Source organism: Diabrotica undecimpunctata, chromosome 6 (assembly GCF_040954645.1).
Source record: "Diabrotica undecimpunctata isolate CICGRU chromosome 6, icDiaUnde3, whole genome shotgun sequence".
Classification (NCBI taxonomy): Eukaryota; Metazoa; Arthropoda; class Insecta; order Coleoptera; family Chrysomelidae; genus Diabrotica; species Diabrotica undecimpunctata.
Genome location: NC_092808.1, coordinates 29,247,518 through 29,274,650, shown reverse-complemented (window position 1 = coordinate 29,274,650; position 27,133 = coordinate 29,247,518). Strand labels below are relative to the sequence as shown.

General features: G+C 35.0%; 1 protein-coding gene across 4 annotated transcripts in view; it reads left to right on the top strand.

Annotated features, from left to right (window-relative positions):
- GramD1B (GRAM domain containing 1B) overlaps window positions 1-27,133 on the top strand; it is a 99,059-nt gene that overhangs the window by 42,662 nt on the left and 29,264 nt on the right. For 3 of the 4 annotated variants that reach the window (XR_011951196.1, XM_072534536.1, XM_072534538.1), the window contains 4 exons: window positions 3,120-3,430; window positions 17,336-17,452; window positions 20,331-20,509; window positions 23,120-23,224. Coding sequence is in view for 3 of the 4 variants with exons in the window: in XM_072534536.1 (XP_072390637.1) it covers window positions 3,120-3,430; window positions 17,336-17,452; window positions 20,331-20,509; window positions 23,120-23,224 (712 nt within the window). In the remaining variant the exon portion in view is untranslated. The remainder of the gene's footprint in view (window positions 1-3,119; window positions 3,431-17,335; window positions 17,453-20,330; window positions 20,510-23,119; window positions 23,225-27,133) is intronic. The other variant, XM_072534537.1, reaches the window with a different exon arrangement.

The window sequence follows — 27,133 nt, the reverse complement described above, 5'->3', positions numbered from 1 at the left end:
TTTCACGTCCAGGGAGCTTGCGCATCCGTTTATACGTATTTCGGCCCAATAGGCCTCATCAGAACGGCTTTCGCAAACGCTCTGAACGTCAAATAAATCTTTTCTGTCTTAGGAAGCAACTCTAACATGGCTTCGTATAGACGCAATGTAGCGACATCTGATAATAAAATCGTAGACTAATTTTCGAAACCAAATTCAAGAATTCCGCTTTAATCTGTGCCTTCTAAAAATTGCAAGGCAAAACAGACGTTGATAAAGATGTTAAGAGAGACATGGGGAATATAAAAATTGCATTCCACAACGGATATAAACGGATGCGCAAGCTCCCTGTACGTGAAATAAAATCTTAACTGTCTTTTCCTTTTTATTTCGATATACTCTGTACGAGTACTATAGTTGAGCCGCTGAAAAGATGGAATGATCATGTGAATGGCACGCACTCTTAAATATTCCTCTTTTTATGTTCTCACTTTTCCCACGTTTACACCGCTCAACAAAAACGAACTAACAATATTGCTATAATATATTTATACCGTTTTTTAGAGGTTATTGATTTATATTAATTTTAAACATTTTCACAAAATTCACCAGCCAGCGAAAGTGAAACACAAATCATGATACATAAAACATTTAAGTTATAGTATCATAACACAAATAATGACGGTGTAAACAGTTTCCCATAAGGTCTAGTTTCGAGCGCCTGTCGATGCTTGCATTGAGTGATCACGCGACCTTGGATTCCATGTTTTAAGCGGCCAGGGTATAGAAACCAATTCGCTAAGAATTTTGCTTAGTTGAGGAGATATGTTGTGGAATGCAATTTTTAGATTCCCCATGTCTCTCTTAACATCTTTATCAACGTCTGTTTTGCCTTGCAATTTTTAGAAGGCACAGATTAAAGCGGAATTCTTGAATTTGGTTTCGAAAATTAGTCTACGATTTTATTATCAGATGTCGCTACATTGCGTCTATACGAAGCCATGTTAGAGTTGCTTCCTAAGACAGAAAAGATTTATTTCACGTTCAGAGCGTTTGCGAAAGCCGTTCTGATGAGGCCTATTGGGCCGAAATACGTATAAACGGATCTCTATTAGATAGAGACAAGAAGGGAACACATTTTCGCTTATGCAGCTCTCCTGGCTTATAACGCAAGCACATAGCCTCTGACTCTTTACAGGGCCTGCATCGGAGTACCCTTCAGCCCCTATTCTGAATTGTCTTCCTACCCTCTTGTAAATCCGCGAGGGCGAAATCACGACCTATTCGAACTAGTGGACCAGTATGCCTCAAATTCGCTCGGACAGCTAAATCTCCTTTAAACACAGGGGATATTTCAGTGGTGACAGTGCTAAGCATCCCTTAGCTTCAATCTAGATTTATTACAAAACTATTACAGATCAATAGTGAAAAACATGTTTTTCTAAAATAATAAATCACATACAGGGGTCCCATTTGAAAAAAAGGAATTAGGCGAAAATTTAGGATGCCGGTTTTATGCCAATTTTGACAGCACCCTGTATAATGAAAAAGGCAATTTTACACTGTAAACAATAATTCTGTATCTGGTTAATAGGTACCTAAGGAATTTAAACTTTTATTCAAATTACTTTAGAGTATATTGAACTTTATATAAATGCTAGATAAGTGTAATTTTCATATAAAAACGATTATAATTCAAAAACGGTTCAGAATAGGTATAGGGAAGTATAAACAAAAAATGTTAAGAATAACGTGAATATTTCTAAAATTTAAAAATATACAGGGTGTCTTATTAAAAAAAATATTTGCATTAAATAGGTCACTCTTCAAAACTCATTTATTCCAATTTTTATGATTCAGTTACCTTTAGTTTTCGAGATATTTCTAATTGGCCGTTTATCTGCCGCACTCTGTATACTTGTTAATATTTCCTGCCATGTTTTTATTTTTCGCTGAGAATTAGAGTATAATGGATGTGTAATCTTTCTTAACGAACGCACTCAATTCATTTTTTATCCTCCATTAACAAAATGGACGAAACAAATGACGAGAATATGATACAACAACTGAAAATAGGTGGCTGACTGATTGTGTCCTATTCAGACCAACCTTGCAGTCCGGTCCAGTTAAGATCAAGTCAGTCTTGATTATACTGTTGTATTTTTATTAATCTAATTTATTGTCTTTATTTATTATCAAAGGTTCTACACTTCTAACACTTACAAGTTTATTTAAAGTCTTTATTTGTACAATATAACTAATTTATTTCACACAAATAATTATATAATTTATCTACATTTATTACAATACGTGCGTTACATTTTAAAAACTCGACGCGATGTTCAAAACTAACTGTCCATTTAAATAAAATGTCCCATATATATAAATAACCGTTAGTTCTGGAATTACGGCGAAGAATCGATGACCTTCCTTCGAAGGAATTCCATCAAAAGCAGGTTTTTTATATCGGAGGGGGACCCATGGATCTAGAAATTTCTGCCGGCAGGTATATTTATGATCTAGAAAAGACGAATGGGTTAGAAGTAATATATTTACAGTTTTATGCGTCATAATATTTATCGTAACAATACCTTGACTGTACTGTACTGTACCGAAGAATTACCTCATTGGAAAACCACAGAAGCAATGTCGACTGAACCGTGTCTGACTGTGACGTGACTGTCGGTCTGAATCAATGTGTTAGTGTACTATTTATTTCTACAACTTTTGTGTGCATCTAAAAATGACGGTTTTATTTCTTTTGGAACATGACATGTAGTTTTTACTATGTAAAAATTGACAATTATCATATCTATTTAATGAATTTAATTTTAGACCTGCATTTTGACTGCAGATTAGATACTTCACAATTTATCTTTGATTAATATTGTTTACTTTTATTCAGAGTTAATGTCGGCAAAATGATAATTTAATTGATTCCTACATTACTACATTTCAATCATTTCAATAGCCGGTACCCTCTTTATCATTTATCTATTCACATGTGATGATAAGATTTCGTACACAGGTGTTTTATTTTGATTGACATAAATGATATATTTCTAAACGTAGCGTGAACTTGTTTTACTCCAATGAATTTATTACTATCAGGTAATTATATATTATTTTATTATTTTCAGACTATTCTTGCGCTTTGCAAAAAGAGATTCTGCAACAAGGTCGATTATACGTTACACAAAACTACCTCTGCTTTTACGCTAATATTTTCGGCTGGGAAACTAATCTGACTCTAAAATGGAAGGACGTAGCAGCTATAACAAAGGAAAAGACAGCTCTCGTGATTCCAAATGCAGTTTTGATCAGCACCAAAGGAGAGAAGTACTTCTTTACCAGTTTTGTTTCGAGAGAGAAGACCTATTTAATGTTGTTTCGGGTATGGCAGAATGCGCTTATGGATCAACCTATGCTCCCTCAAGAGATGTGGCAATGGGTATGTTTTATAATGAAATTAGTTATTTATATGTATCCCGTTTTCTAGCATTTTACGTCTTTTGGCAAGAATCGGTCACTTCGAGTTGTAATATCCTATTGCTCACCGATTGGTTGACTCGATTCACTCATTTATATTTTAAAGTCGATGACATCAATTGAGATGTTACCTCTACTACCACGTTTAAAAAGATTCTGGCACAAGTGTGGCTGTAACCAAGTATCCACTAAACCACTCACAAAGAAGTGAGCCTGCTACTAACTGAATTATGTATTTGTTACATCAAAACAACATTAAAATGAAGCCTACTACAAAGACTGCGGCATACTACGAAGCAAATTTGAAATTCAATACGTTTGTCAGGTTATCGTTTAAAAATTAGGTTTAAAAAAATGCTGCTTTATCTGCGACGGCGGATGAGTGTGGTTCATGCCGGTGGCGTGTTAGTTTATTTTAACCCTTTTTTTTAATTAAATGGTGAATAATTTGTTTTTAGGACATATTAGGACAAAATAAAGGTTTTTTTAAATTCCATTTTTGTAATTATTACAACAAACAGACGGTACCATTTGGAACCACCAAGCCACAACGAAAAAATTATTTAGCGTGAAGTGGAATGAAACAATTTTTGTTTTCAGATAGGCATTACATCACATGTAGTACTGCAACATTTACAACGTACTTTGGCTCCATGCTGAGGCATATAGGCTGCTTTGCCAGTTCTTATTTCTAGAGGAACTTGTTTTTGAACTTTTTACTGGTGCTTGGTTTGTCCGTGGTTCTTCTTCTAAATTTAGGCATTTATGGGTCTGCTCCAATCAAACCGGTGGCCACAGTAAGTTTAAATTCTTTCAACGAGATTTCCGTACCAGTTGTTGAGTGTTTGAAAATTATAAGTGAGTTTAGTAATGTTGGGTCAACAAAATGTAAAAAAAATTATATTCCACCACTTTTTGGATTCTCTATCCAATTTGTAGCAAGATACTGACATATCAGACACCTACGAAACACATATATTTGTTGTAATCTTTTACTAATTGCTTGCAATTAATTTCCGCTGATGTCCCATCCTTTTGTTTTCTCTCCACAGTGACATTTTTTTTAGTTTGTGAAAATTGTTTAGAAATTGAATGGGTTTTTTATCCATCCATTGCAAAGCTAGCACGCCATCTTCATTCATTCTTAAGTTTGAGTCACGCCCTTTCATTTTTTATTTGTTTTAAGTTTATTTAGAAAACTTTTATTTTGATTTTAGACCTGAGAATCAAAGTATAATGGATGTGATAAATCATAGAGCAAGTAATCTTTCTTCACGAACGCACTCAAATAATTTTTCGTCCTCCATTATTAACAAAATCGACTAAACGAGTGACGAAAATATGATACAACTGATACAACTGAAAATAGGTGGCTGATAGAAATAGAAATTATTCATCTTAAGGAGCTATTTGATAAAAATATTTGGAAAAAATGGAATATTTGGAGAGTGTTGTTTTTGTTATTTTTTTGGACTACGTACAAAAGACGGGGCTGAGGGGAATTATTTGGATCGGTGGTCCATTTTAACTCATGAAGATACCTCGTCTTCACCATCACAGTCACTGTCATCCACACCGTTTTCATTGTCTGAAATATTTTGTTCGTCTAAAACACCTGGTTCCAAAAACATGTCGATATCTTCATCCTCGTGCTCATTAGAATGGAATACGTCATTACTTCTTATTTTACAAAAATCAAGACGTATTTTCGTTTTGAAATTCTGTAACAAAACATGCTATTAGTTATAGCAACATAATACATAAATACATCTATTTATCAACAAATTAACATAATACATAGCTTTTATCAGTAGTTGAATGTTTGTTTATTTACAACAATAAATAACCGCACTTTCATTCCCTTGTGAGTGCACCAAATGTATGATGTACACAATGCATGACTGCTCCTAGAATTTTGTAATCGCGTTATAGGTGAAATACACGACCTATACGTCGCTTTCCGTCTGCTGGTTCCAGCGTATGACTACTCGGGCAAGTTAATGAAACTGACTTATTACGAATAAGTAAGTTGCATTGCTAATCTTTCTGCCGAAGAGTTCTCCAAGCAATCGCTGGCTATCGTTAATGACCGTTTTCCTGTCGACGAATCGAATAGCTTGATTTCGTTTCCGTCGAATTTTCGCCATTTCATTTGAACAAAGGACGAGCACATTAATAAAGAGTTTCCACACATCATTGCTAACCTTAAAAAGTAACAATTGGCACAGTGAACCAACAATTTTAGTAGCAAAGAACAAGGCTATGGATGCTTGGCTTATCACCGCCCATTTTAGAATTAAAGGTTTACTGGTTGATAATAATGATTAAAAATCTCAATCAACTAAAGCTATGTAACGGTACCCGTTTGCTGGTGTTAAAACTCATATATAAGACAATATAATACACGCGAAGATACTTAAGGGATTAATTAAAAATGGGGAAGATCTCATTCAGAGAATTCCAATGATACCAACCGATATGTCATTCAAATTTAATATTCGATTCGTCTTGCATTCGCCATAACGGTAAACAAATCACAAGACCCATACCTGAACGTTGGTGAACTGAATATAGATAATAATTGTCTCTCTCATGGCCACTTGTACGTAGTATGTTGACCTGTAGGCAAATCTCCTCTTTGTTCATTCTTGCGCCTGGCAACATAACGAAAAATATAGTATATCACAAGGTCTACTCAAGACTCAAATAAATAACAAAATAAAGTTATATTCAAGATAATAAAAATGAACTGCCAATCCTACGATTACGGCCTCAACGCACGGCTCAGGGATCCACTGTTTAATGCCTGCGAAAAATCAAATACAATTAATGTCATAAAATTGAAACTGCAATTACAGTGTATTAATACACACGCAGCGAAGAAATAGAACGCTTTAATAGAATGCGCAAACTCTTTTGCAATCGTGATATCAATATAAAGTTACGAATACGAATGCTGCGGTGTTATGTCTTTTCTACCCTGTTGTATGGAGTAGAGGCTTGGACACTAAAACAGTTGACCACAAAAAACATCGAAGCTTTCGAGATGTGGTGCTATAGGCGCATTCTCAGAATATCATGGATGGACCGCGTCACTAACACGCAAGTACTCCAAACTTTAGACAAAAGATGCGAAATTCTAAATGAGATAAAAACTAGAAAGATGGAATACTTGGGGCACATTGTGAGAGGTGAAAAGTACGAACTTTTAAGAAATATCATGCAGGGCAAAATTAAGGGCAAAAGAAGTGTGGGAAGAAGAAAAATATCGTGGCTTCGTAATCTACGTGAATGGTTCGGGTGTAGTTCGATTGAACTTTTTAGGCGCGCTGCTAACAAAGTCGCAGTGGCCATGATGATTTCCAATCTCCGCTAGGAGTGGCACGAGAAGAAGAAGAAGCGAAGAAAGGAAGGAGAGGTCAGAGGAAAAGAGGTGGAACTGACCGATCAACACTCGTTCCGGCGAGGAGCGGAAAGCGACTAATCAATACTCAGCCACGGGTCGATACCCTAGGACCAGTGGAGTTGTTATCAGATCAACACTGATGGAACTCCGGACCGTTGGCTTCCAGTCACCCAGAGGTCCGGTGGAGTTCGCACTAGATCAGCACTCTAGTGGAACTCGATTCTCTTTTGCTGCATACGCTGTTTTATATCATCGGCCATCCATCTCCTCTAGCGCGCATCTATGGAAGAGGAAGTTGTGGTGGGAGTGAGTGTATACGGAGCGCTGACGTGACGTGGCGATGCACATTGTTACACTTTCAACTTTGATATTTCCTTGCATTATAAGTCTTCGCATTTTATACTTACGACTGCTAGTAGTATGATCTAGATATTCCAGATTTTTCACTTTAATTGTCTTAATGACTTCGCACTCTTTGTGTAATCGTCTCAGCACTTCGGCATTAGTAACTCTTTGAATCCGCGGTATTTTGGGCATCTGTCTATAGCGCCACATCTCAAATGTCGCTAATCACTATTTTTAATATCCAGATTTCCATCACATGGTTTTCTTCCCGTTCATTTCTAATCCTTGCTTTATATTCCATTAATTTGCTCTATTGTAGTGCATTTAGCTGTTAGCTAAAATAACGGTGTCATCTGCACATCTTATGTTTTTAAGATTTTCCTGTTTATTACTGTACCGTACTATATAAAGGTTGAGTAACAATGGAGACAACACACACTCTTGTCGAACGCCTCTATTAATGTCTATGCTTTCTGTTTCATAGTTGTAAATTTTGATTATCGCTGTATGAACTTGTTATTATCTGTATCTTCTTCCAGATTTTTGTAGAATCTTCTGTGTATTATTTGCACGAAGATTTAAGTTGAGAAATCACTAGAGCCGCTATCACTACTACTGACAGCAAAAATGGGCATTAAGAGAAAAACAATACAATATGGAACTACTCCAAGAACAATCAATAAGAGAACTATACCAACGACGTCTAGACCAAAAATTAATAGAATTTAGATACGGTAACATCGAAGAAATATACGAGCATATAAAGGCGAGTATAAAACAAGCAGCATTCGAAGCCCTTGGAGAAAAAGATATTATAACAAATAAGCAGCACTATTATGAAATAAATGAACCAACAAAAAGAATAATTGAAGAAAAAAAGCAACTATACAGAAAATGGCTGACTACAAACAACGATGAAGTTTCTAAAGAATATAGAGAAAAACATGGAGAAGTGAAAAAACAAATAACACAACAAAAGAATAAAGAATGGGAAATAACCTGCTTAAATATTGAAACATACATAGGAGGTACAAGAACTTCGGAGTCATGGAAAGTACTGAGAGGATTGAAACAAAACTCAAGAAAAAATTAAATTGGGAAATATACAGGACAAAGAATGGAAGGACTATTACAAGGAACTGTTAACAGAACAAAGTCCACAATTCATTGGAAAAGAACACAGGCGAAGACGAAGCAGATCCCCACAACAAGAAATAGAAATAACAGATAGGGAAATGAGAACGGTCATAAAAGCAATCAAAAATAAGAAAGCACCGAGACCTGGAGGCATCTCACCTGAGCTTATAAAATACGGATCAAAAAAATTACACCGGATGATACAATGGATATTTCAGAAAGCCATAAATGGAGAACAGCTCCCAAAGGAATGGACGGAAGCATATTATGACATCTATATTTAAGAGAGGAGATAGAAAACGATGCGAAAACTACCGAGAAATAAGCGTAATATCATCAATAGGAAGATTATATGGGAAGATACTGCGAGAAAAGATAGAGCAAGCGATAAAAGGCAAAATCGGGTGGGATCAGGCAGGCTTCACGGCAGGAAGATCATTCATAGACCACATATACACACTGGAACAACTGTTGGAAAAGAAAAAAGCAAAAAATAGAGATACATTTGGCATTTGTGGACCTGAGAAAGGCGTATGACTCTGTACCAAGGTCAGAACTATGGGAGGCAATGTACAAATTAGAAATACAGACGGAACTCATAGAAGCTACAAAAGCTCTGTATAGAGAAAATAAAGTGTCCATTAAAATAGGAACAAAAATCATAGGAGATTTCACCACAACAAAAGGGCTCCTGCAGGGTTGTTCCACATCTCCAACCCTATTCAAAATATACTTAGAGAAAGCCTTGACTACATGGAAAAGAAAATGCGAAGGCATGGGAGTACTGGTACGGAACGAATACCTATATACGTTAATCTTTGCAGACGATGAAGTAGTGATTGCACAAGACCAAGAAGACCTCAGCTACATGATGAAGAAACTACAAGAAGAATATACGAAGGCTGACCTAGATATTAACCTCGCGAAAACAGAGTACCTATCTACAAGTGAAGAAGACATAGAAGATCTACAGATTGATGACAACGTAACAATCAAAGGAAAGGATAAATTCAAATACTTGGGGTTTATAATCACGAAAGGCAACAGCAGAGGAAGAAATTACACAAAGATTAGGACAAACGAGAACAGCAATCCGACAACTTAACTCAGTATGGTGGGATAGACGCCTAAATATGAAGACAAAAACACAGATTTATAAAACATTAGTGCGAAGTATTATGACATATGGGGCTGAAAATTGGATCATAAACAAGAAAAACAGCAGTAAGATAGTAGCAACAGAGATGGAATGACTGCGAATATGCTGCAGAGTGACAAGAATGGATAAGAGAAGTAATGACGAAATAAAGCAAAGAACATCAATAGAAACAGACATACTAACATATATAGAACAAAAAAGACTAAAGTGGTATGGACATGTAAGAAGAACTAGCGACAGCAGATGGATAAAGAGAATAACCGAATGGAGCCCCATAGGAAGGAGGAAAAGAGGACGACCCCGAAAATCCTGGAGGAACGAAGTAGACGACGCCATGAGTAAGAGAGGCCTAAACGATGGAGAATGGGACAACAGAGAGAGATGGAAACGGTTAAGCGAGGGAAGGCAGTGAATACTGTAGAATCCCTGAATATATATATGTATATATATATATATATATATATATATATATATATATATATATATATATATATATATATCACTAGAGTATAATAAACCAGTATTTCTGTATAATAGAGAAGTTTCCTAAAAATTATAAAAACTATCGAAAACGTCTACCAAAACAACAAAATGGAAGTCAGAATAGATGGACAACTTACAGAACCTATAGAAATAGGCAGTGGAATAATACAAGGGGAGTTATTGAGCCCCATGCTCTTCAATTTAAATCATGGATGAAATCATCAAAAGCGTTAACAACGGAAGAGGATACAGAATGGGAAACAAAGAAATAAAAATACTCTCTTACGCAGACGACGCAATATTGATAGCCCAAGATGAAGATAGTCTGCAAAGACTGGTCCACAGATTTAACATAAAGACAAAAGAATTTAATATGACAATCTCATCTCAGAAAAGTAAAACAATAGTAGTCAGCAAAGAAATTAGATTTTATGTGTGTGCCTTATTAAAGATAATGTTTTGTATTGTGAACATACTGTTGCGCGTGCATCTTTGGTAGAGTAACAAGACAATAACGAGTATACATATTTTATGTAAATTTTGTTAAATATATTTGTGGAGGGTTTCATCATCAATGCATTTGATTAATTCATGAAGTATCCCATCTGGGCCTACTGCTTTGTCCTTTCTAATAAGTACTAAATATCAGAACACATCGACTCGAGTCTGTAATAGATTTTAGCGACAAAATGTTAGTTGGGAGGCGAATTTGTGTGGATAATAATTATGAATAATTATGATAATAAATATGAATAAAGAAATCAGTATTTACCGGCTCCCCACCAACTGTTTTATGGCTTAAAAAATGAGTCCCTGAAAATCCTATTGAATTTCGAGTATAGTTATTTTTACAATATTACTAAAAAATATGTCATAAAAGACTCACAAATTTTAGTAATCTTGTAGTACATATGGGTACTTGTTCCAAACAAAACACGTACTTATAAACTGATCGATTTTTTTCTTCTTTGGAAAGTGTATCATTAATACTAATAATATTACTTGTTTACTACATTTATGAAGGTAATCTAAGAAATTTCCATGTCAGGACAGTTAAGTATTATATTATATATAGCATTTTAATTCTATATTAACATTTTATATAAAAAAAAAGAGTTGGGAAATCGGAATGTCAAGTAACAAATAATTTAAATTTAAATTTGTGTTTTTCTGCAACTGTTTCATTTTGGTGTATTAGTTTTTCATATATTTTATTAAAAATATACCATAAATAGCTAAAATCTTTATTGGTCGTTTTAAATTTCATATCGGAAACCCTTTTCCGAAAATACAAATTATACAAACAAAACAGTCTACATACTTATTAATATAATATATTATACATGTCTTATTAATTATTAATGCAAAAAATAAATGGTTGATAAATAAACGAGAACAACAAAAACTGATATACCCAGTGCCGAAAATTTGATTTGGTTGAACAGCTGTCTTTACATGTTTCCTCGAATATTTCGTAAAGTAATTTGGAACGGGAGGGGTTCTCTAACACCGTCCAAGTGTAGCTGGATAAATATTTTGGCTGGGTACAAGTAATTACTTTAAATTATTCCTTTGAGTTTTGGTGTATTTCCATTAAGCGGTGGTTTTTTTTTTGTTGTATGGATTTAAATAACCTACTCTTACTCAGTAGAAATGTATTACGATTATAAACAGTATATTTTTAAATTGTTTGTTAGATGATACAATTACCATTTATTTGCTCTGTGCTCTTGTATAAGAAATATTACAACTAACAGTAGTTAAACGTGATCGCATCATTCACCGCTGTGGCTGCTTCGTTCGACAGTTGAAACGTAACGTAAGAGAGGGCTTTTTGTGTGCAATCTTTCGCAAAGTCAAATTTTGGACATCGCAGTGTTACAGCAAGAGGAAAGAGCTAGGAGCGTTGTTGAAAGGTTGGATTAAGTCCGAACATAATTAAAGAAGGATAGCCAAACACTATACCGTTGAATTTGTTTCTGAAAGGATTATTTATTTCTTCAATTAAATATACGGTGTCCTGTTAAAAAAGTCGATGTCGTCATAACTTCGACAAATATAACAGAAAACGATTAGATGTTTAACAAAAAAACAGTTTGTAAATAAAAATCGACCTGTTTTTGTGTTTTTTCCAAACTCTATCAGGAAGAAAATTATAAATTTGATGCTTATGAATAAAAAGAACATAATTTCTAAGAAAACTAAAAAAACACATTTAAAAGTAAGACATTTATTCACTAAGATCATAAGTAATTTTAAAGTATTTGTAGGGTAAAGCGTCACAAAATAGCGGTTGTTCACATCCATTCACTAGTCTCGAACAATTCGTTTCTAGTCATCATATATATTTATTCTATCGTCATTATCATTCTGGCTTTAGAACCCTGCACGAGTCCTAGCCTTCTCAAGAATTTGTCTCCAGTCGTCCCTATCTATCGCCTTCTTCCGCCAAGCACGTATTCCCATATTTCTCATGTCTTCATCGATGTTATCAAGGAACCTTGTTCTGGGTCTTCCTATCCTTCTCTGACCAATTGGTCTATCAAGGAGCGTTTTTCTAGCTGAGTCATTTTGTTCCATCCGCATTACATGCCCTATCTACCTCAGACGTCCTACCTTAATATGTTTTACGATATCTGGTTCCTGATATATTCTATAAAGTTCGAAGATGTATCGTCTTCTCTACACTACATTGTCATTCACTGCTTCATAGATTCGCCTTAGTACTTTTCTTTCGAAACATGTTTCGAAACATCCTAACATGTTTTCATTACTTTTTGTTAGAGTCAAGTTTCTGAAGCATATGTTAAGACTGGGCGTATTATTACGTAAGTATAGACTGGGAGTTTTATTTTTGTGTTTCTCGATATAATTGTGGATTTTTGGATAGGAAAATGTTTACACGAAGGCGACATGCCAATGGCTTTGGTGCTTCAAAATTGACATTCTCAACAAAAATCAGCTTGTTCGTATGATTTTTAGAGGTACAGTGCATTTTCGTCTCTGACGACTGACGTAAAAGGCTTAAAAGTTACTATTTCTAAAGGGTAAAGACTGATTATTTTACATTGTGGTAGTAAAAATGGATTATGCTGAATGTTGTAAACGCTGCTCTTATTTTTTTACCCGGACTCAAAACTGATGAGTATCATGACGACATTGATCACCAGAATCATATGAAATGGTCGAAAGAAAAATTTCTTCACAATTTACCTTCGAATTCAGTTTTAGTAATAGTGTTGATTGAATATACGATATCCAGTCAACGGTAATAGATAACGCTTCATATTATAAAGTACAAAATGTCCTACATCAGTTCCGAAAAAAGACGTCATGAGAAAATGGTTGACAGAGAGGAATATATTTTTCGAGGACAGTTGAAGAAAACCACAGCTATGCAATATGATACTAGCTGCTAAACCTAAAATCCCTGTGTATGCTGTAGACCAATAATTACTACCAGAGTACGGCCACTCGGTTTTACGTTTACCACCATATCATCCTGAACTTAACTAGGACTATATGACTATATACTAGACTATATGAAATTACGCCAGAGATATGGGAAAAGTACCTGTCGGCATGTTGAAAAAATTGGAGAAGAGTATTTCAGCTGAGAATTGATTTCAGAGCATCCGTCTCAAAAGTCCGAATAGCTATGATGATTGCCGACCTCCGCCGCGGAGATGGCACTTGAAGAAGATCAATTTATAGATACGTGTAGATCCGACCGTGTCGCGCAATTCAGTAGACAAAATAATCAATGTTTCTAGGATTCATTATTTTTCGGACATGCGTATTTCCAAGGTTCATTAGATTTGGCACCAGTGTACTCAGCTTAGCACGCCGTAAGCATATGGGCAAATAATTACCATTATTTTTCATTTTCAAAAGAAAAACTTTAGGATTTTTTAAATAACGGCTTACCTTTTAAATGGGTTTTATTAATTATATTATTACTTGATAATGTGGGAAAACCGCGCGTTATAAAATTTAACGAAACGCTGAATGCTGTAGAAAAAAATGAATGTTCCGAAAGATTCCGCGGTTAGTACAATTAAACCTAGAGCTAAGATTATTATTATAAAAATTAATATTAAACTCACCAGTCCTCCGGGTTGAACCGCGTTAATTTTCATTTCTCCGAGCTTTCGACATCCTCTCTGATGTCTTCTTCAGGGCTTCCGAGGTCTCAGTCTCCCGAGCCCCGAGGCACTACTATATATTTACCGTCGATGGTGACGTGGCCTGTATATAGATAATTTCTTACTATCGAGCGTATAATAGGCTTCTCCTCTACATTATTTATAATAAAATCCTAAGGTAGAGGCCAATAACAAAAATTACTATTTGCTAAAATGTAATTATAAAAGTAACCTACATAACCTAAAGCATAAGTTAATGTTAATACTTACATTATTGTGACAGTGCCACCATATACTTCTCACGACTCAACATAATTATTTGAATTCTCAAACAGGAAAAAGATGGTTTTTAGGTACAATTTTTACTGTTGATGTTGAGATACAAATAACACAAACTAACCTATGTTTACAAAAACTAGACTAGTGCTGCCACGATCTGGCGAGTGCAAAACTAGTCTATCTCCAGGTAGGCTAGTTCTGCACTCAGTATATTTGATTTAAATCAACTCAGATGAGAAGAGAACTAATAAATGTTGACATACACTACTTCAGTATTATTTGAAATGCTTAAATAATTTTAAACCTGGACTTGCAATATTTCTGCAGTAAGTACCCACTGTAACAAAGAAAGTTTTGGTCAAAAATACAGCTAACAGACAATTTTGGACATAGACGAGTTCGGTTCTAAATTTAGTCTACTAAAAGTTGACTAACATTTTGTTTCCTGAGAATATTTGATTTCAAATGTTAAGGTAATTTTCCACTTGTTGTAAGTTTATTTTATCAAAGTCATTATTTAACAAAAAGTATAACTGTGTAATTATTTTTTATATATTATTATCTCATTTTATATTTTTAATCCAGTGTTCATTCAAAAACCTCCATTGTTTTACACACGATAGAAAGTTTTGTGTTTGTTTACATTTAAAGAATATGTGGTTTTTGGAGTTTGTTTTTTCCATATTTTACTTTCGGAAAAAGTCGTATTATCGTTTAGCGTTGAAAAATATTGAAGTAGGTGTATTTTAACATGTTTATATTAAAAGTAAATGCATAGTTATATATTTACAATACCATTCTCTCAGTGCTATTGCGTAATTGCCGCTAAATGTAAACTCAAATGCACTGTGTAATATTACAGGGCAAAAACAAAGCAATGTAGGCTATATGGAAGCCCAGAGACAATAGAAGTTTAGAACGTTGAATTTTTACATGAAGACTTTTAATTGTTTACCCACTATCCTGATATGTCATCCATTTCTCACAGTATCGTCTGTTAAAGATAACAAATAATAAAACATTACAAATAAACGTAAACATAGAGCTTTTAGAGATCACTTCTTGTATTTGATCATTCTTCTTGGAATACAATTTCTCGTAGCTCTTAGGTTTTAATTTTCTTTTTTTGTTATTTTATAATTGTTTCATGTTTAGCTTCCCCGTGTCATATTTCGTGTTTTTTATTTATGTTCTCATATTTTTCTGATTTTTCCGAAACGTTCAGTACCTTCGCCGTCGGGTCTTCTTCTTTCCCTTAAATCCATTCTTCCGTGTTATCACTTTCAATATTTTGAATCGTTCGAAGTTATAGCAAGAGTTCACCCCCAGTCTAACCCTAGAAGGCCGTCGAACTATCAACTAACATCAGACTATTTCATTTAGGAAAACATTATTTAATAAGATGTAGCCATACTAAACTTTTTCTTCTTCTTTCTTATTGTTAGTAGTGTTGCTTGTTCATGGGCGAGTTGTAGCTTCTATGGAAGTTTGTCATTCCATCTCTTGCGAGATCGGCCTATACTTCTTATACCACTTGGTGATTTGTCTCTTCATATATTAACGACATTTTTGCTCGACATTCTGTGATTGTTCCATTCTTTTTTTTTTTCTTTAGTGTCCACTCGTTTATACCCCATACATTACATGTTGTTGTGATCTCGTCACTACTTATTCGGTGTCTCAGCTGAAACTTCCTGTAATTTTTCTGAGTATTTTCATTTCTGTTATTTTCAACACACACACCCTTGCATTCAGTTAATGTGTCGGTTACGTCATATAGTGTTATTAAGGCATCCTGGTAATTTACTTGCTCTGTGAACGTCTCCGTAGCTGCATAGTGTAATTCTTAGTTTCCATTACTTGTTCAATGCCAACTCCATCGACTTCCAGTTTATATCTTATTGTTATATGTGTATTGTTCCAGAAATGAACATATTGTTTTTAAAATATAAAATAAAAATGTAATTTTTTAGACTTTTCTTAGTGTAGAATAAGTAAAATAGTCACTTTATCTAGTTTGCTCGGGACACCCGACTCATTGGCGCCTCAACCTCTTAAATAGTTTTCACACCTAAATAAAAGAGGAGTAATCTTAACTTTTACGCATCAAGTAGTATTATCAGTTCAGTTTATTCTCACACATCGCCCTTGAGGCATGTGCATTTTTAAAACACTCTCAATTCATGTATAAAATATTTTTCTACGCCGAAATCGGTTTTTTATACATACGGTTTTCTCTTTCACGTGTTATAAAGAAAGAATTTTTTGACATTGTATAGTACACTACGGCCGTGTTGGGCCTCTCTACTTTAAAAATATTTAATTATAAGTCGATAAACTTAAAATGATTTTATTTCTCTGGAGCTATATTTGCTCACATTAACAATCCTTATCCTTCAACGGTCACTGAAGATCCAAACCTATGGAGATACATCCATACAAAAGTCCTTAGAAGTAAATCTTGGAATCAAAAGATTTCCAACCCTCTTATGTAGGGAGCCAGTTACAAGGCTCCCCCATGTATATACAGCAATATAATTTTGAATAAAGTTTTTTCTTCTAAAAAGCTCTGTGTTACAATAACACTTAATGGTACAAGAGATATGGTCGGTGGTAAGTATAATATAATATGCTTAACACTGACCATATCTCTTGTACCTTCATCTCTTCAGTAACCTTATTGGGAACTGACCATGAACAGAGAATTGTAGTGCTTGAAATCGATCATCAAGTTCGTATTAGCAGATTGTGAGTAGGTCTTTTTTTTCTATTAACCATTTTAGAAATGGACTTTCATGTGGAATCGTTTCGTCATTTTAGGTGTATTTTAGTTCTCAATTAAAAAATGCACACTTTTGTCTTGACACATTGAAATGAAACAGATATAAATTAATTTATTTTGCTTGTTGGCAGGTTCATCAATCTTATGGCAATGAATTAGGTTTAACTAGTGACGACGAAGACTACGTACCTCCTGCCAACGAAGAGGACAAACTTTCCATTAGACACTCAGTTGAATCATTTTCAGAAGTAAGTACTCCAGTGATATACCTAATAATATTGTATATTTGTAGCATTTGTTTACATTTTTCGATATCGTTTGATGATTATAACAGCTTGTGGCAAATCAGAACGTTTTTGAGGCGGGTCAAACCGGTTATTGAAGTGGCGACCGTCGCCATGCGAAGGATCAACACGCGCTTTTAAGTCTTCCTCCCTCTCCGTCTCGGATTGACAATATCTCTCTCTTTCAGCTGACAATATTCAAGAAGTTTTAAAATTAAATCAGTTCGTATTCTTCAAAATCAAGATTATACTATATACGTAATACAAGTTGTAAAAGAAGCTATAGGAGTCAGAAAAATTAGTCTTGATACAATAACAATATCAATGCCATGGCTCAACATCGAAATCAGAGTTGGCATATGAAAAGAGGAAAGAATACCTACAACATTGTACTAGTAGTAATGAAACAAAGAACACATCTCATCTATTCTTTATCCTTCGTAAAGATTTTGTGATTTTATTGTATTCGACGTATGATTGGCTATCTATTCTTCTCTCCTGTGTGTGGTCTGCTCCTTAAAGAGAGAGAGAGGGAGAGAGAGAGAAAGAGAGAGAGAGAGTAAGCGATAGAGAAAGAAAGAGAGGGAGACAGAGTAACCGGTTGTACTCTATTTGGTTTGACCATCGAAATGACGATTTAGTGATGATGTGGAGTTCTGTTCATATTGAGATATATATGTGTGATGTGTTGTTCAGGGTATGCGCATCATTCTACCCATATTTCAAAGACCATTATACGTTATAAGCCAGACTTTTTGATAGTTCAAATTTCTACCGCGTAGGTAGCTATAAAAAAAATGCAAAAAGCGTAGTTTGCTGTTCACAGTTATGGCCGTGTCTCCAGATTTTAGTAAGTTTTAGCAAGTGTCGACGTATTTCTTCTTCGCATCCTCCATTGTTTGTGATAACAGACACCACGTAATTGAAACGACTTACCACTTCATATCCTGCTACATTTCTTAGCTTATAATTGTTATTTTTAATTCGAGCAATGATCGTCACCTTGGTCTTCTTTGCATTAATATTATGCAAATAATATTTGTCCTTATTCATGGCTAATAGTATCTAGTCTGTTCGTAATGTGCTTAAGTTCGTCTTTTGATGATGCTAGTATTAAAGTGTCGTCAGCCTAGCGGAGATTGCTGATTTTTCGACGTCCGACCGATACTTGTCTTTGCCATTCATCGAAGACAATGCGCATTATTTGTTTACTAAGAATATATTTTTAAGTATGGATTCAGAAAAGTCACCCATATCTGAATCCTCTTCCGAGACATGTCTTTTTGGCTCTGAGTTGAAATGCTTTCAGGCAAGGAGTTCGGTAGCTCTCTGGTGCATCGCTTAGGCAACATTTCTTCCCCTGTGCTATCCCATCATTGAATATGGTACGGTAGTGTTCTTTTTCTAAAGGTGCCTATATTCTCTTGATGTTGGCGACCACATTGACCCCTCTTATTCTATTCACAGCAGCGCGAAATAGTTCAGTTGACGTTAGACCAGTCCATTTTCTATTGGCCAACCAGGATTTACGTCTACGTCCAGGGCTCCTCTTTCCTTCAATCTTGCCTTTTAGAATCAACTGTAGAAGTAAGCCAATTTTCTGTTCTTTAGGTATTAAAAATTTCTTTGTCTTTTCTTAGCGTCTGGAGAATAATAATGTTAGTTGTCTGGTGTATATATGGGACCCCTAACATACGTCGGTAGCATCATATCTCAAATGCCTCTAATCGTTTTATGGCATCTCTTGTAAGACTGCAGCTTTCTACTCCTTTGTTACAACTCGGGATTGGTGAGTGCAGTAGTCGCATCACAAAATCTAACTACACGATGAATCAATTGTGCGTACACGTTTTTTATGTATGAGTGTATTTCAAGATACATTAACAACTTACAGCTAAGGCCACAGCTGTAGCCCCTATGTCATGTTCTCAGTTGATACGAGGGGTTTTATTTGATTATACCTTATATACATCTGTCGTAGGACTAATATTCCCATATATTAGCTCTATTAGTGGGGCCCTAGTAGTGCCCTATTACTGTTTTTGAATTTAGATTAAATGCAGAAACTCGGGTTTAAAGACGTCCCCGTGAAACCGGGTCTGAAGTATCTTAAAGGAAAGGAAATAAAAAGAAGTAGATAACAATTTAACTAAATAAAAATGGCCTTACCTTATCTTTTTTCTGAGTGACAAGGAAAACTCAAGGATCCTATGTATAGGATTCGTACAAAAATAAAAGAATATAAAAGCGAAGGAAGAAGTAGAAGAAAAAGAAAATTGTATTTTGTTTATTAAACTTATTTTACGACTTACTAGCGTTGTCCTACGTAAAGTTCAATGTTGTAAATTCAATCTTAGACTTGGGGTGACTGTAAAGTGGCTTCAGTATCATTTTTGTCTTCCAAAATTTTAATTTTTATTTTTCTTCCGTACTAATATATTTATTTAGAAATTGGACATGATATCATTTATGCGGGACCTCATAAAATCTCCCTCCAGCTAATTCGTTTACACTTCGTCTCGAGTTTTATTAGCTTTTGTGTATACAAACGCAGCAAACGCTTACTCCTGATTTGACTACAAACAGGATATGATAATATTTATGTAATTATGAATTTTATCTTTAAAAATGTTTACATCGCTAAAAAATCGTTAATTATAAGTCTTGCATTGAAAACTATCATACTTTCATAAAAAATATTATCGTCTATCGACTTTCAACAATCTTTTTAATTCCACCATTTAATATCCAATATCTGTATGTTTACTAATTTATTTTTATTCATACATACTTGTAACGATGCTACTGACGTGATTAATAAATTGTCTAATTGTACCGATAGCAAGAAAATCAAGGACAACCAGAAGGCACAATGGAGCAAACGTCCACGGGGACATCGGAAAGAGCCGACAGTGATGAAATTAAAGTGCCACATGTTAGTCACAAACGAACGGGATCAGATTCACGAAACCCTACTGATGCCACTGACAATTCCGAATCTGAAGTAGAGAAACCTATCAAGTAAGTAAATTTTATTTAATATATGGTATACTTTTTATAAACAAAATATACAATTTTTTTTACATCAAAACAATGTGTAGCATAAAGATGTTTTCATTTCCCTTATGCTACACTAATTATTTATAAAATTTAAGAACCAGATGTCACTTACATATTTTGTTGTATTTGTGTTATATGTATTTTAAATTACATACACATAATTATCATCATCATCGATACCGTCCCAGCCTTAAATTTATCTCGCTCTATAAGTATTATTATCCAAGATTGCGTTTTCGGCGCAAATTAGTAAACTTTACTAAAATAAAATAACTAAACGAAAGCAAGAGTCAAAGAAACACAATTCATTGCCTATGCTCACGCTCACGACGTCAATGTGCTTCCAATTAGAAATCAGTATCTTACAACAATTTCACCATCCTATACTTTGTCTCAAAGTGACTAGTCTGTACAGGGTAAGATATGCAATGCTAACCTTATGGGAGTTTCGCCAAGACGTTGCCAGTTTTATGCAGTGAGCGATGGCGTTCTCTATTGTCTATCTTTCAAAATAAACGGAATAAACCAGGAGTTCTCAACAAGTCCTCACGTACAATTTTATGTAATTTACAAATATCGTTTGCTAATAATTTTACATAATACTATACATTATTTGTTTCTAATAGTAACTTATCAACTTTTATCTTTTATTAGTAGCAGTAGTATAATAAAATGTGCATTAAACAAACATTTGTTTCAAAGTTTAAAATAATTCCGGTAATTTCTACTAACTGCCAAATTTAAAATGTCATTTATGTCCCTGCGGTGCTAATTACTGCCATAATGTGCAAGGAATTTGTAATTTTGGTTGATATCAACTGCAAATACTTTTTTCTAAGTTATTCAGTAATTATTTTGATAATTCAGATCTCTGAAGAATAAGTTTTTTGGCAGAGGTGAAAAAAGGTGATATGTTTGGCACATTTGTAACTCCTGCGAAGGCTTTAGGACGTAGATAAATTACTAGGTGTTTAGATACGTAGATAAAAATTACTGGGAGCTAGACGTAAAAGAATGGCGATGGTAATGCCCAGGACCGTTGTTTGCTGTATTAAACACTATCATGATTTCCTCAGGTTTTTTTTTAAGGTTTCCTCAGGTTAAAATTTAAGTTAAATAAAGCGGCGGGATCTCTTAATGACACAATCTGGAAGAACAAACACCTAAGACAAGACACAAAAACAAGAATCTATAAAGCAGCAATTAGATCTATATTAACATACACGGCGGAGACAAGACCTGACACATCAAAAACGAGACCACTCCACTCACTACTAGAAACAACAGAGATGAAAATACTTCGACGAATATCAGGGGAAAGTCTGTTGGATAGGGAGAGAAGCGAAAACATAAGAAGAGCATGCAATATAGAAGACATAAATCGATGGCCGACAAATCGGAAACAGGAGTGGAACGAACACATTAGTAGAATGGCAGAGGATAGGATAGTACGAATAGCACGAGATAAGTCATCAAATGGACGAAAAAGTATTGGCAAACCAAGAAAAAGTTGGTGCGATAATTTAAACAATTTAGGAGGCTAATATTGAAGAAGAAACAGGTTTTAAAGCCTATATACAAGAAGAAGAATTTAGTTTCTAATAATGTTAGTATTATGTCAAATCTATTCTAATCTCTGCTTTGATGTTTCTGACTAGGTTTTCTTCACCTTATGTCGTATTTCTTATTTTTTAGTTAAAAAAGTTATTTACACTCAATGTTAGTACATTGATATACTTTTTTATATAATACCAGAGCGGTTTGGTAAGTACTTAGCCTCCAAAAGAAAAACGAAAATTTTGGAAAAGTAATGATTTATTTCATAATCTTCTTTTAATAGCTCAGTACACTTGACCCAGCGATGCTCCAACCTCCAACTACTTTAACTCGTCTGAAAAATACGTTTATTTGAGGTGTGCAAAGTAGATTTCCGTGGCGGCGATGACCTCGTCATTCGACTTACATTTCTGCTCGCCGAGTGCCTTTTTTAAGTTTGGAAACAAAAGTCACACGCGGCCAAATCTGGAGAATACGGTGGAACAGTTCATAGTCCAATTCGGCCAATTTCGCCATGGTGACGGCGGAGGTATGAGTCGGTGCGTTGTCATGGTGGAGGAGCACTTTTTTCTTCGCCAAATGTTGCCATTTTTACTGCAATTCGGCGTCGCATCGGTCCAATAATTCGGCATAGCAGAGCCTTGTGACCTTTTTGCCCTTCTCCAGGTAGTCGATGTAGATCATTCCTTGATAATCGCAGAAAATGGCGACCATCACCTTTCCGGTCATGAAAGAGACAGGTGTTTGTATAGTTAAAAGATGGCTCTTTGGAATAAAAATCGACCTGTTTCAGCATTTTCAAACCTGTATATAGACCACATTTAGATTGTATAATGTAAAAAATTCAACCTCTTCTCAGCAGTTGGCTGTTGTGTCAATACTAACTTTTGTCATGTGTGCATATACAAGTATCCAGTCATGTTTGACATAGGTAACCATAGAACACAGTAAATAGTTTACACAATTACCATTGCTTGTAGTTTTTTTTTGTACATCATTTCATTTAATTTTCAGAAAAAATTTTTCGTTTTCTTTCTTGAAGGAAGCCTTCACGAAAGAAACGCATAATCCACCAACTCCCGAATCTGAGGGGCCTAGTCCAGTTTTGGAAAATTCCAAGTGAGTTGTGGTCAGAATGTGAGCTTAGTATTCCATAGTTGCTGTGGTTATTAATGTTTATGCTTAACTGCACTAATACTAATTTGCTACAGTAACAAACAGATTGTTGTCCTAATAATTACTAACACTAACTTTTTATTTTCTCACATACGCTGCTAAGATAAGTGGAATCGCATCTATTTATTACTAATTAATTCTTGGTATCACATAAAACACAGCATTGTCTTTCATTTCTACAGAATGTAGTCAACTTGACATATTTCGCTTAAACATCAGCTTCCTTAGATACATGCCAATTTTAAATTATTTTTGTGTGCAAACAATCTGTGAACCTACAAGTTTTTTTGCTTAATTCCAGGCTTTATTAGTTGTTTGGGAAAGTATTTATTATTTATTTACATATTTTACATTTAATATGTTCTTACTGTATTATAATATGATCTTGTTTAATGATATATTTTAACTACTTATTTACTTTAAAACAGTGGTGCTCAAACTTATGCTGCATGAGATCTACCACATAAACTACAAGCTTCCGGAGATCGACTGCTATACCCTGTTTTTAAACCAGGAGGAGTAATTAAAATTTACCACGCCGCAATGTTTGTTTGTAATTGGTCCAACCTTAAAAAAGTTTACTCCACTGTTATGAAATTTTGACACTAATGGCATTTCATATGATAATTAAGTTATATCGGCGATTTTTTGTGTTTTTTGCGCTATTCTTTTAATTTTTAGATTTTTAGTCTGCTTTTATATAAAAGAGAGTTGTGTTTAGAACTCTTTAGCTACGTATTAATATAATATTTTTGGATTACCGTCGAAGGCCGATATGATCAACCAAAAAAGAAGATGTATTTGGTAACTTTACTGTGACTTTCTTGTGTGAATCTGTTTCTTTAGTTTACTGCTCCTGATTTAAAAACAAAGCATAGTAAAAAAAACAATTTTGAAAATAAAAAACTTTATTGCACATTTTTAGTTGATAAAAAGTTGTAACTACAGAGAGTTGTAATTAAAGTCATGGTTTTCATATTAATTTTATTTGGATGTTGATGCATGGTACTGTATATTATCCACAAGTATTTCATATGGTGGTACGTAATTACCGAGGGCCAAACCCAAGCATGAAGAGAGATGTTCGTCAGTTAGCCGATTACGATATTTTGATTTCACTATCTTCATTTGGGAAAATGCAGATTCACACAAGTATGTTGATTCAAAGAATACTGCAAGCTGCAGAGCTACTTGTCTCAAAGACGGATACTTCTCAAACGTTATGAAAGACCAAAATTTCGTATCGGTCGCCCTGGTTTTAAGGTGTATTTTAGGACGAAAATAATCACACACACAATAAAATGGATTAGACATGAATGCTACCATATCTGTCAGTTTTTAAAATCAGCAAAGCGTCTTTCAAACTCACTATGAAGTGCTTGCAGCTCCTTCTCGTAATAAACATAATTCAAATGAGCGGCTACCCTTTTTTTCAACGATGGAAAGTTGTTTAAATCCTTTCTGCTAATTTGCTTAATCAATAATTTCAATTTGTTGACAAAAGAATGTATTGCGCTCATCATATCGATAATTGATTTATTTTTACCTTGTAGTTCAAAATTAAGGAAGTTCAAATGATTTGTTAAATCTGTTAGGAAAGTCAGATCACTGAGCCATTTTTCGTTTTGAAGTAGATGAGTGTCATCCCCTCGTTCTTCTAAAAAAAGAAATTATTTCGGGAAGTCGCTCCTAGAACCTATCTAAAAATTTTCCAAGGCTTTCCAAACCACCTCACATCTGTGTGCAGAAGTAAATCAGTGTATTCCGCGGAGTCACTAGCTTCAAATTGCGCTTTAAAAAGACGTCGTTGCAAGCTTTGCGCTCTGATTGAATTCACAATTTTTGTTGTCATCTACATCTACGGCGACAGCTAGCCGCCGAGGAGCTCTCCTCTTCTTAAGTCTCCCAAGGTGGGTACGTGCCGTAACCCCACGTCCTTAATGGGGAAAGGGTGTATGAGGGACGCAGCACGTTCAACCTCACCTTGGTTCTGTGGAACGAGAGTAGAGTGGCCCCACGAGAGGCTTGTCTCGGACACTAGGAGTGTAGACCGGTGACCGTAACGCTGAAGCTCCCTGCGTGAGTTTCTGCAAACCCGACATCTCCAACGACGGTTCTACACCTCTTCATTCCTTCCCATTAGTAACCCCTTACGATAGCCACGGATAACTTGCCCCGGCTGTATTCTCATCTCCTCGAGCCGGACGGAGACCAAGAATGGTGGTCAGAGGGTTTGTGCATATCTCAAGCCAAGGGAACGCAGAGATCGAAACTAGATATCGGACTATAAACATCTCCAGTTTATCGGAGACGTGAACGCCCTTTCGCGCCTCGACCTCGGCATCGGTTTTCTGGTCACCAAGAGGCTCAGCCATTATTTTACTCTGCTAGCTGCAATTAATACACCATACTCAAACGGAAAGTGTTTTTGTTTGTACAGATAGTAATGAGTTACGCCAGGTATTTTCGTGATTTTACAACTTGGGAATTTTATTCTTTTGTTCGATAGTCAAAGTTTACGTGTTTACGTGGAGTCATCTTGATACGAAGCACTATCAGAACTAAATATGTAGGTGGGCAAGGAAAGTAAAAACCGATGTTGGTCATGTTGATTCATGTCTATTCAATTGTGGGGGAGGCAGGGGGGAGTCGCGTGAGCCCGTTCGGACCACATCGTCCTTAGGACGACCTTGGTTCGTATTAACACGACCGTACTGTATTGGGTGCAATTTGTAGCAGAAGTTGTATAATTTCGAAAAACGTACTTGTGTGATGGAAAAAACCGTTTAAACGTTTTCGATCGTTTGTAGTGTGAAAGTTTAAATTCAGCGTTTTTATGCATATTTCAAATGCTTCAAATTTGTTGTCAAAACTAAAAACCGAAATTTCATGCTACAGGCTTTAAAGATAGCCTCTGACAATTGAAATTCCATAGTTACCGGTCAATGGAAGTGATTGTATTGATCTATTAATACCTTTATAAAAATTGACTTCATTTGCGGTAAAATACAAAAATTGCATACGAAAGCTGCTCTATTAGGACACTCAGGTCACAAGATATCGAATTTTTACTGTCGAGTTGATACAAATTTTATTTAAAATTGATTTCGCGCACGTAACTGACATTCAAAATCGCGGTCGCTTTAGGCATTGTTTATGAGAGAACTGTTCATTCTATACAAAAAGTGCCAATAGACATTTGTGTTCGAAATGATCTCATCTACATTTTTTATTTGAAATATTTTTTTCTACGGCGTATAGATTCTTGGTAAATCGATTATTTCCGTTTTCCGCCCCTCTACGAGGAGTGGTTTTAAAGGGCGGCCGGGGTAGGAGTGGTAAACGTTTTTACATATTTTTTGTGGTCCCAAGACTGACATTCTCAGCAAATTCAGCCTGTTCGTATGATTTTTGGAGGTTAAGTGGCATTTTTGTCTCTGGCAACTGGAGTAACTACCAAATAGATGTTACCAGTACTACCTCAAACAAAAATTTAGTTAGGTAATGAATTATAAAACTAAAAGTTTTTGGTATACAAATTGTTTGCACATACGAATATTTACTTTAAAGTTACAAGGTGTTGCTATTTTATGCTAGACATATTTACTTTCAATACTTTCAATAAATATTTACAGTTTCACTTTACACCCCTCCTAATTTTCAAATCTTGTTTATTTTAATGCATATACACTTTGTTAGCAGGTAAAAGTTGCGCGGCGCAAAATGTGGTGAAGAAAGCGAATGCTTTAACACTGGAATGTTATATATTTAAACCACTCTGCAGGCAATACGGAGTTTGCACACTTTTTGCATGTTTAAATTGCTATGTAAAATTTGTCATGTAAAGTAGTA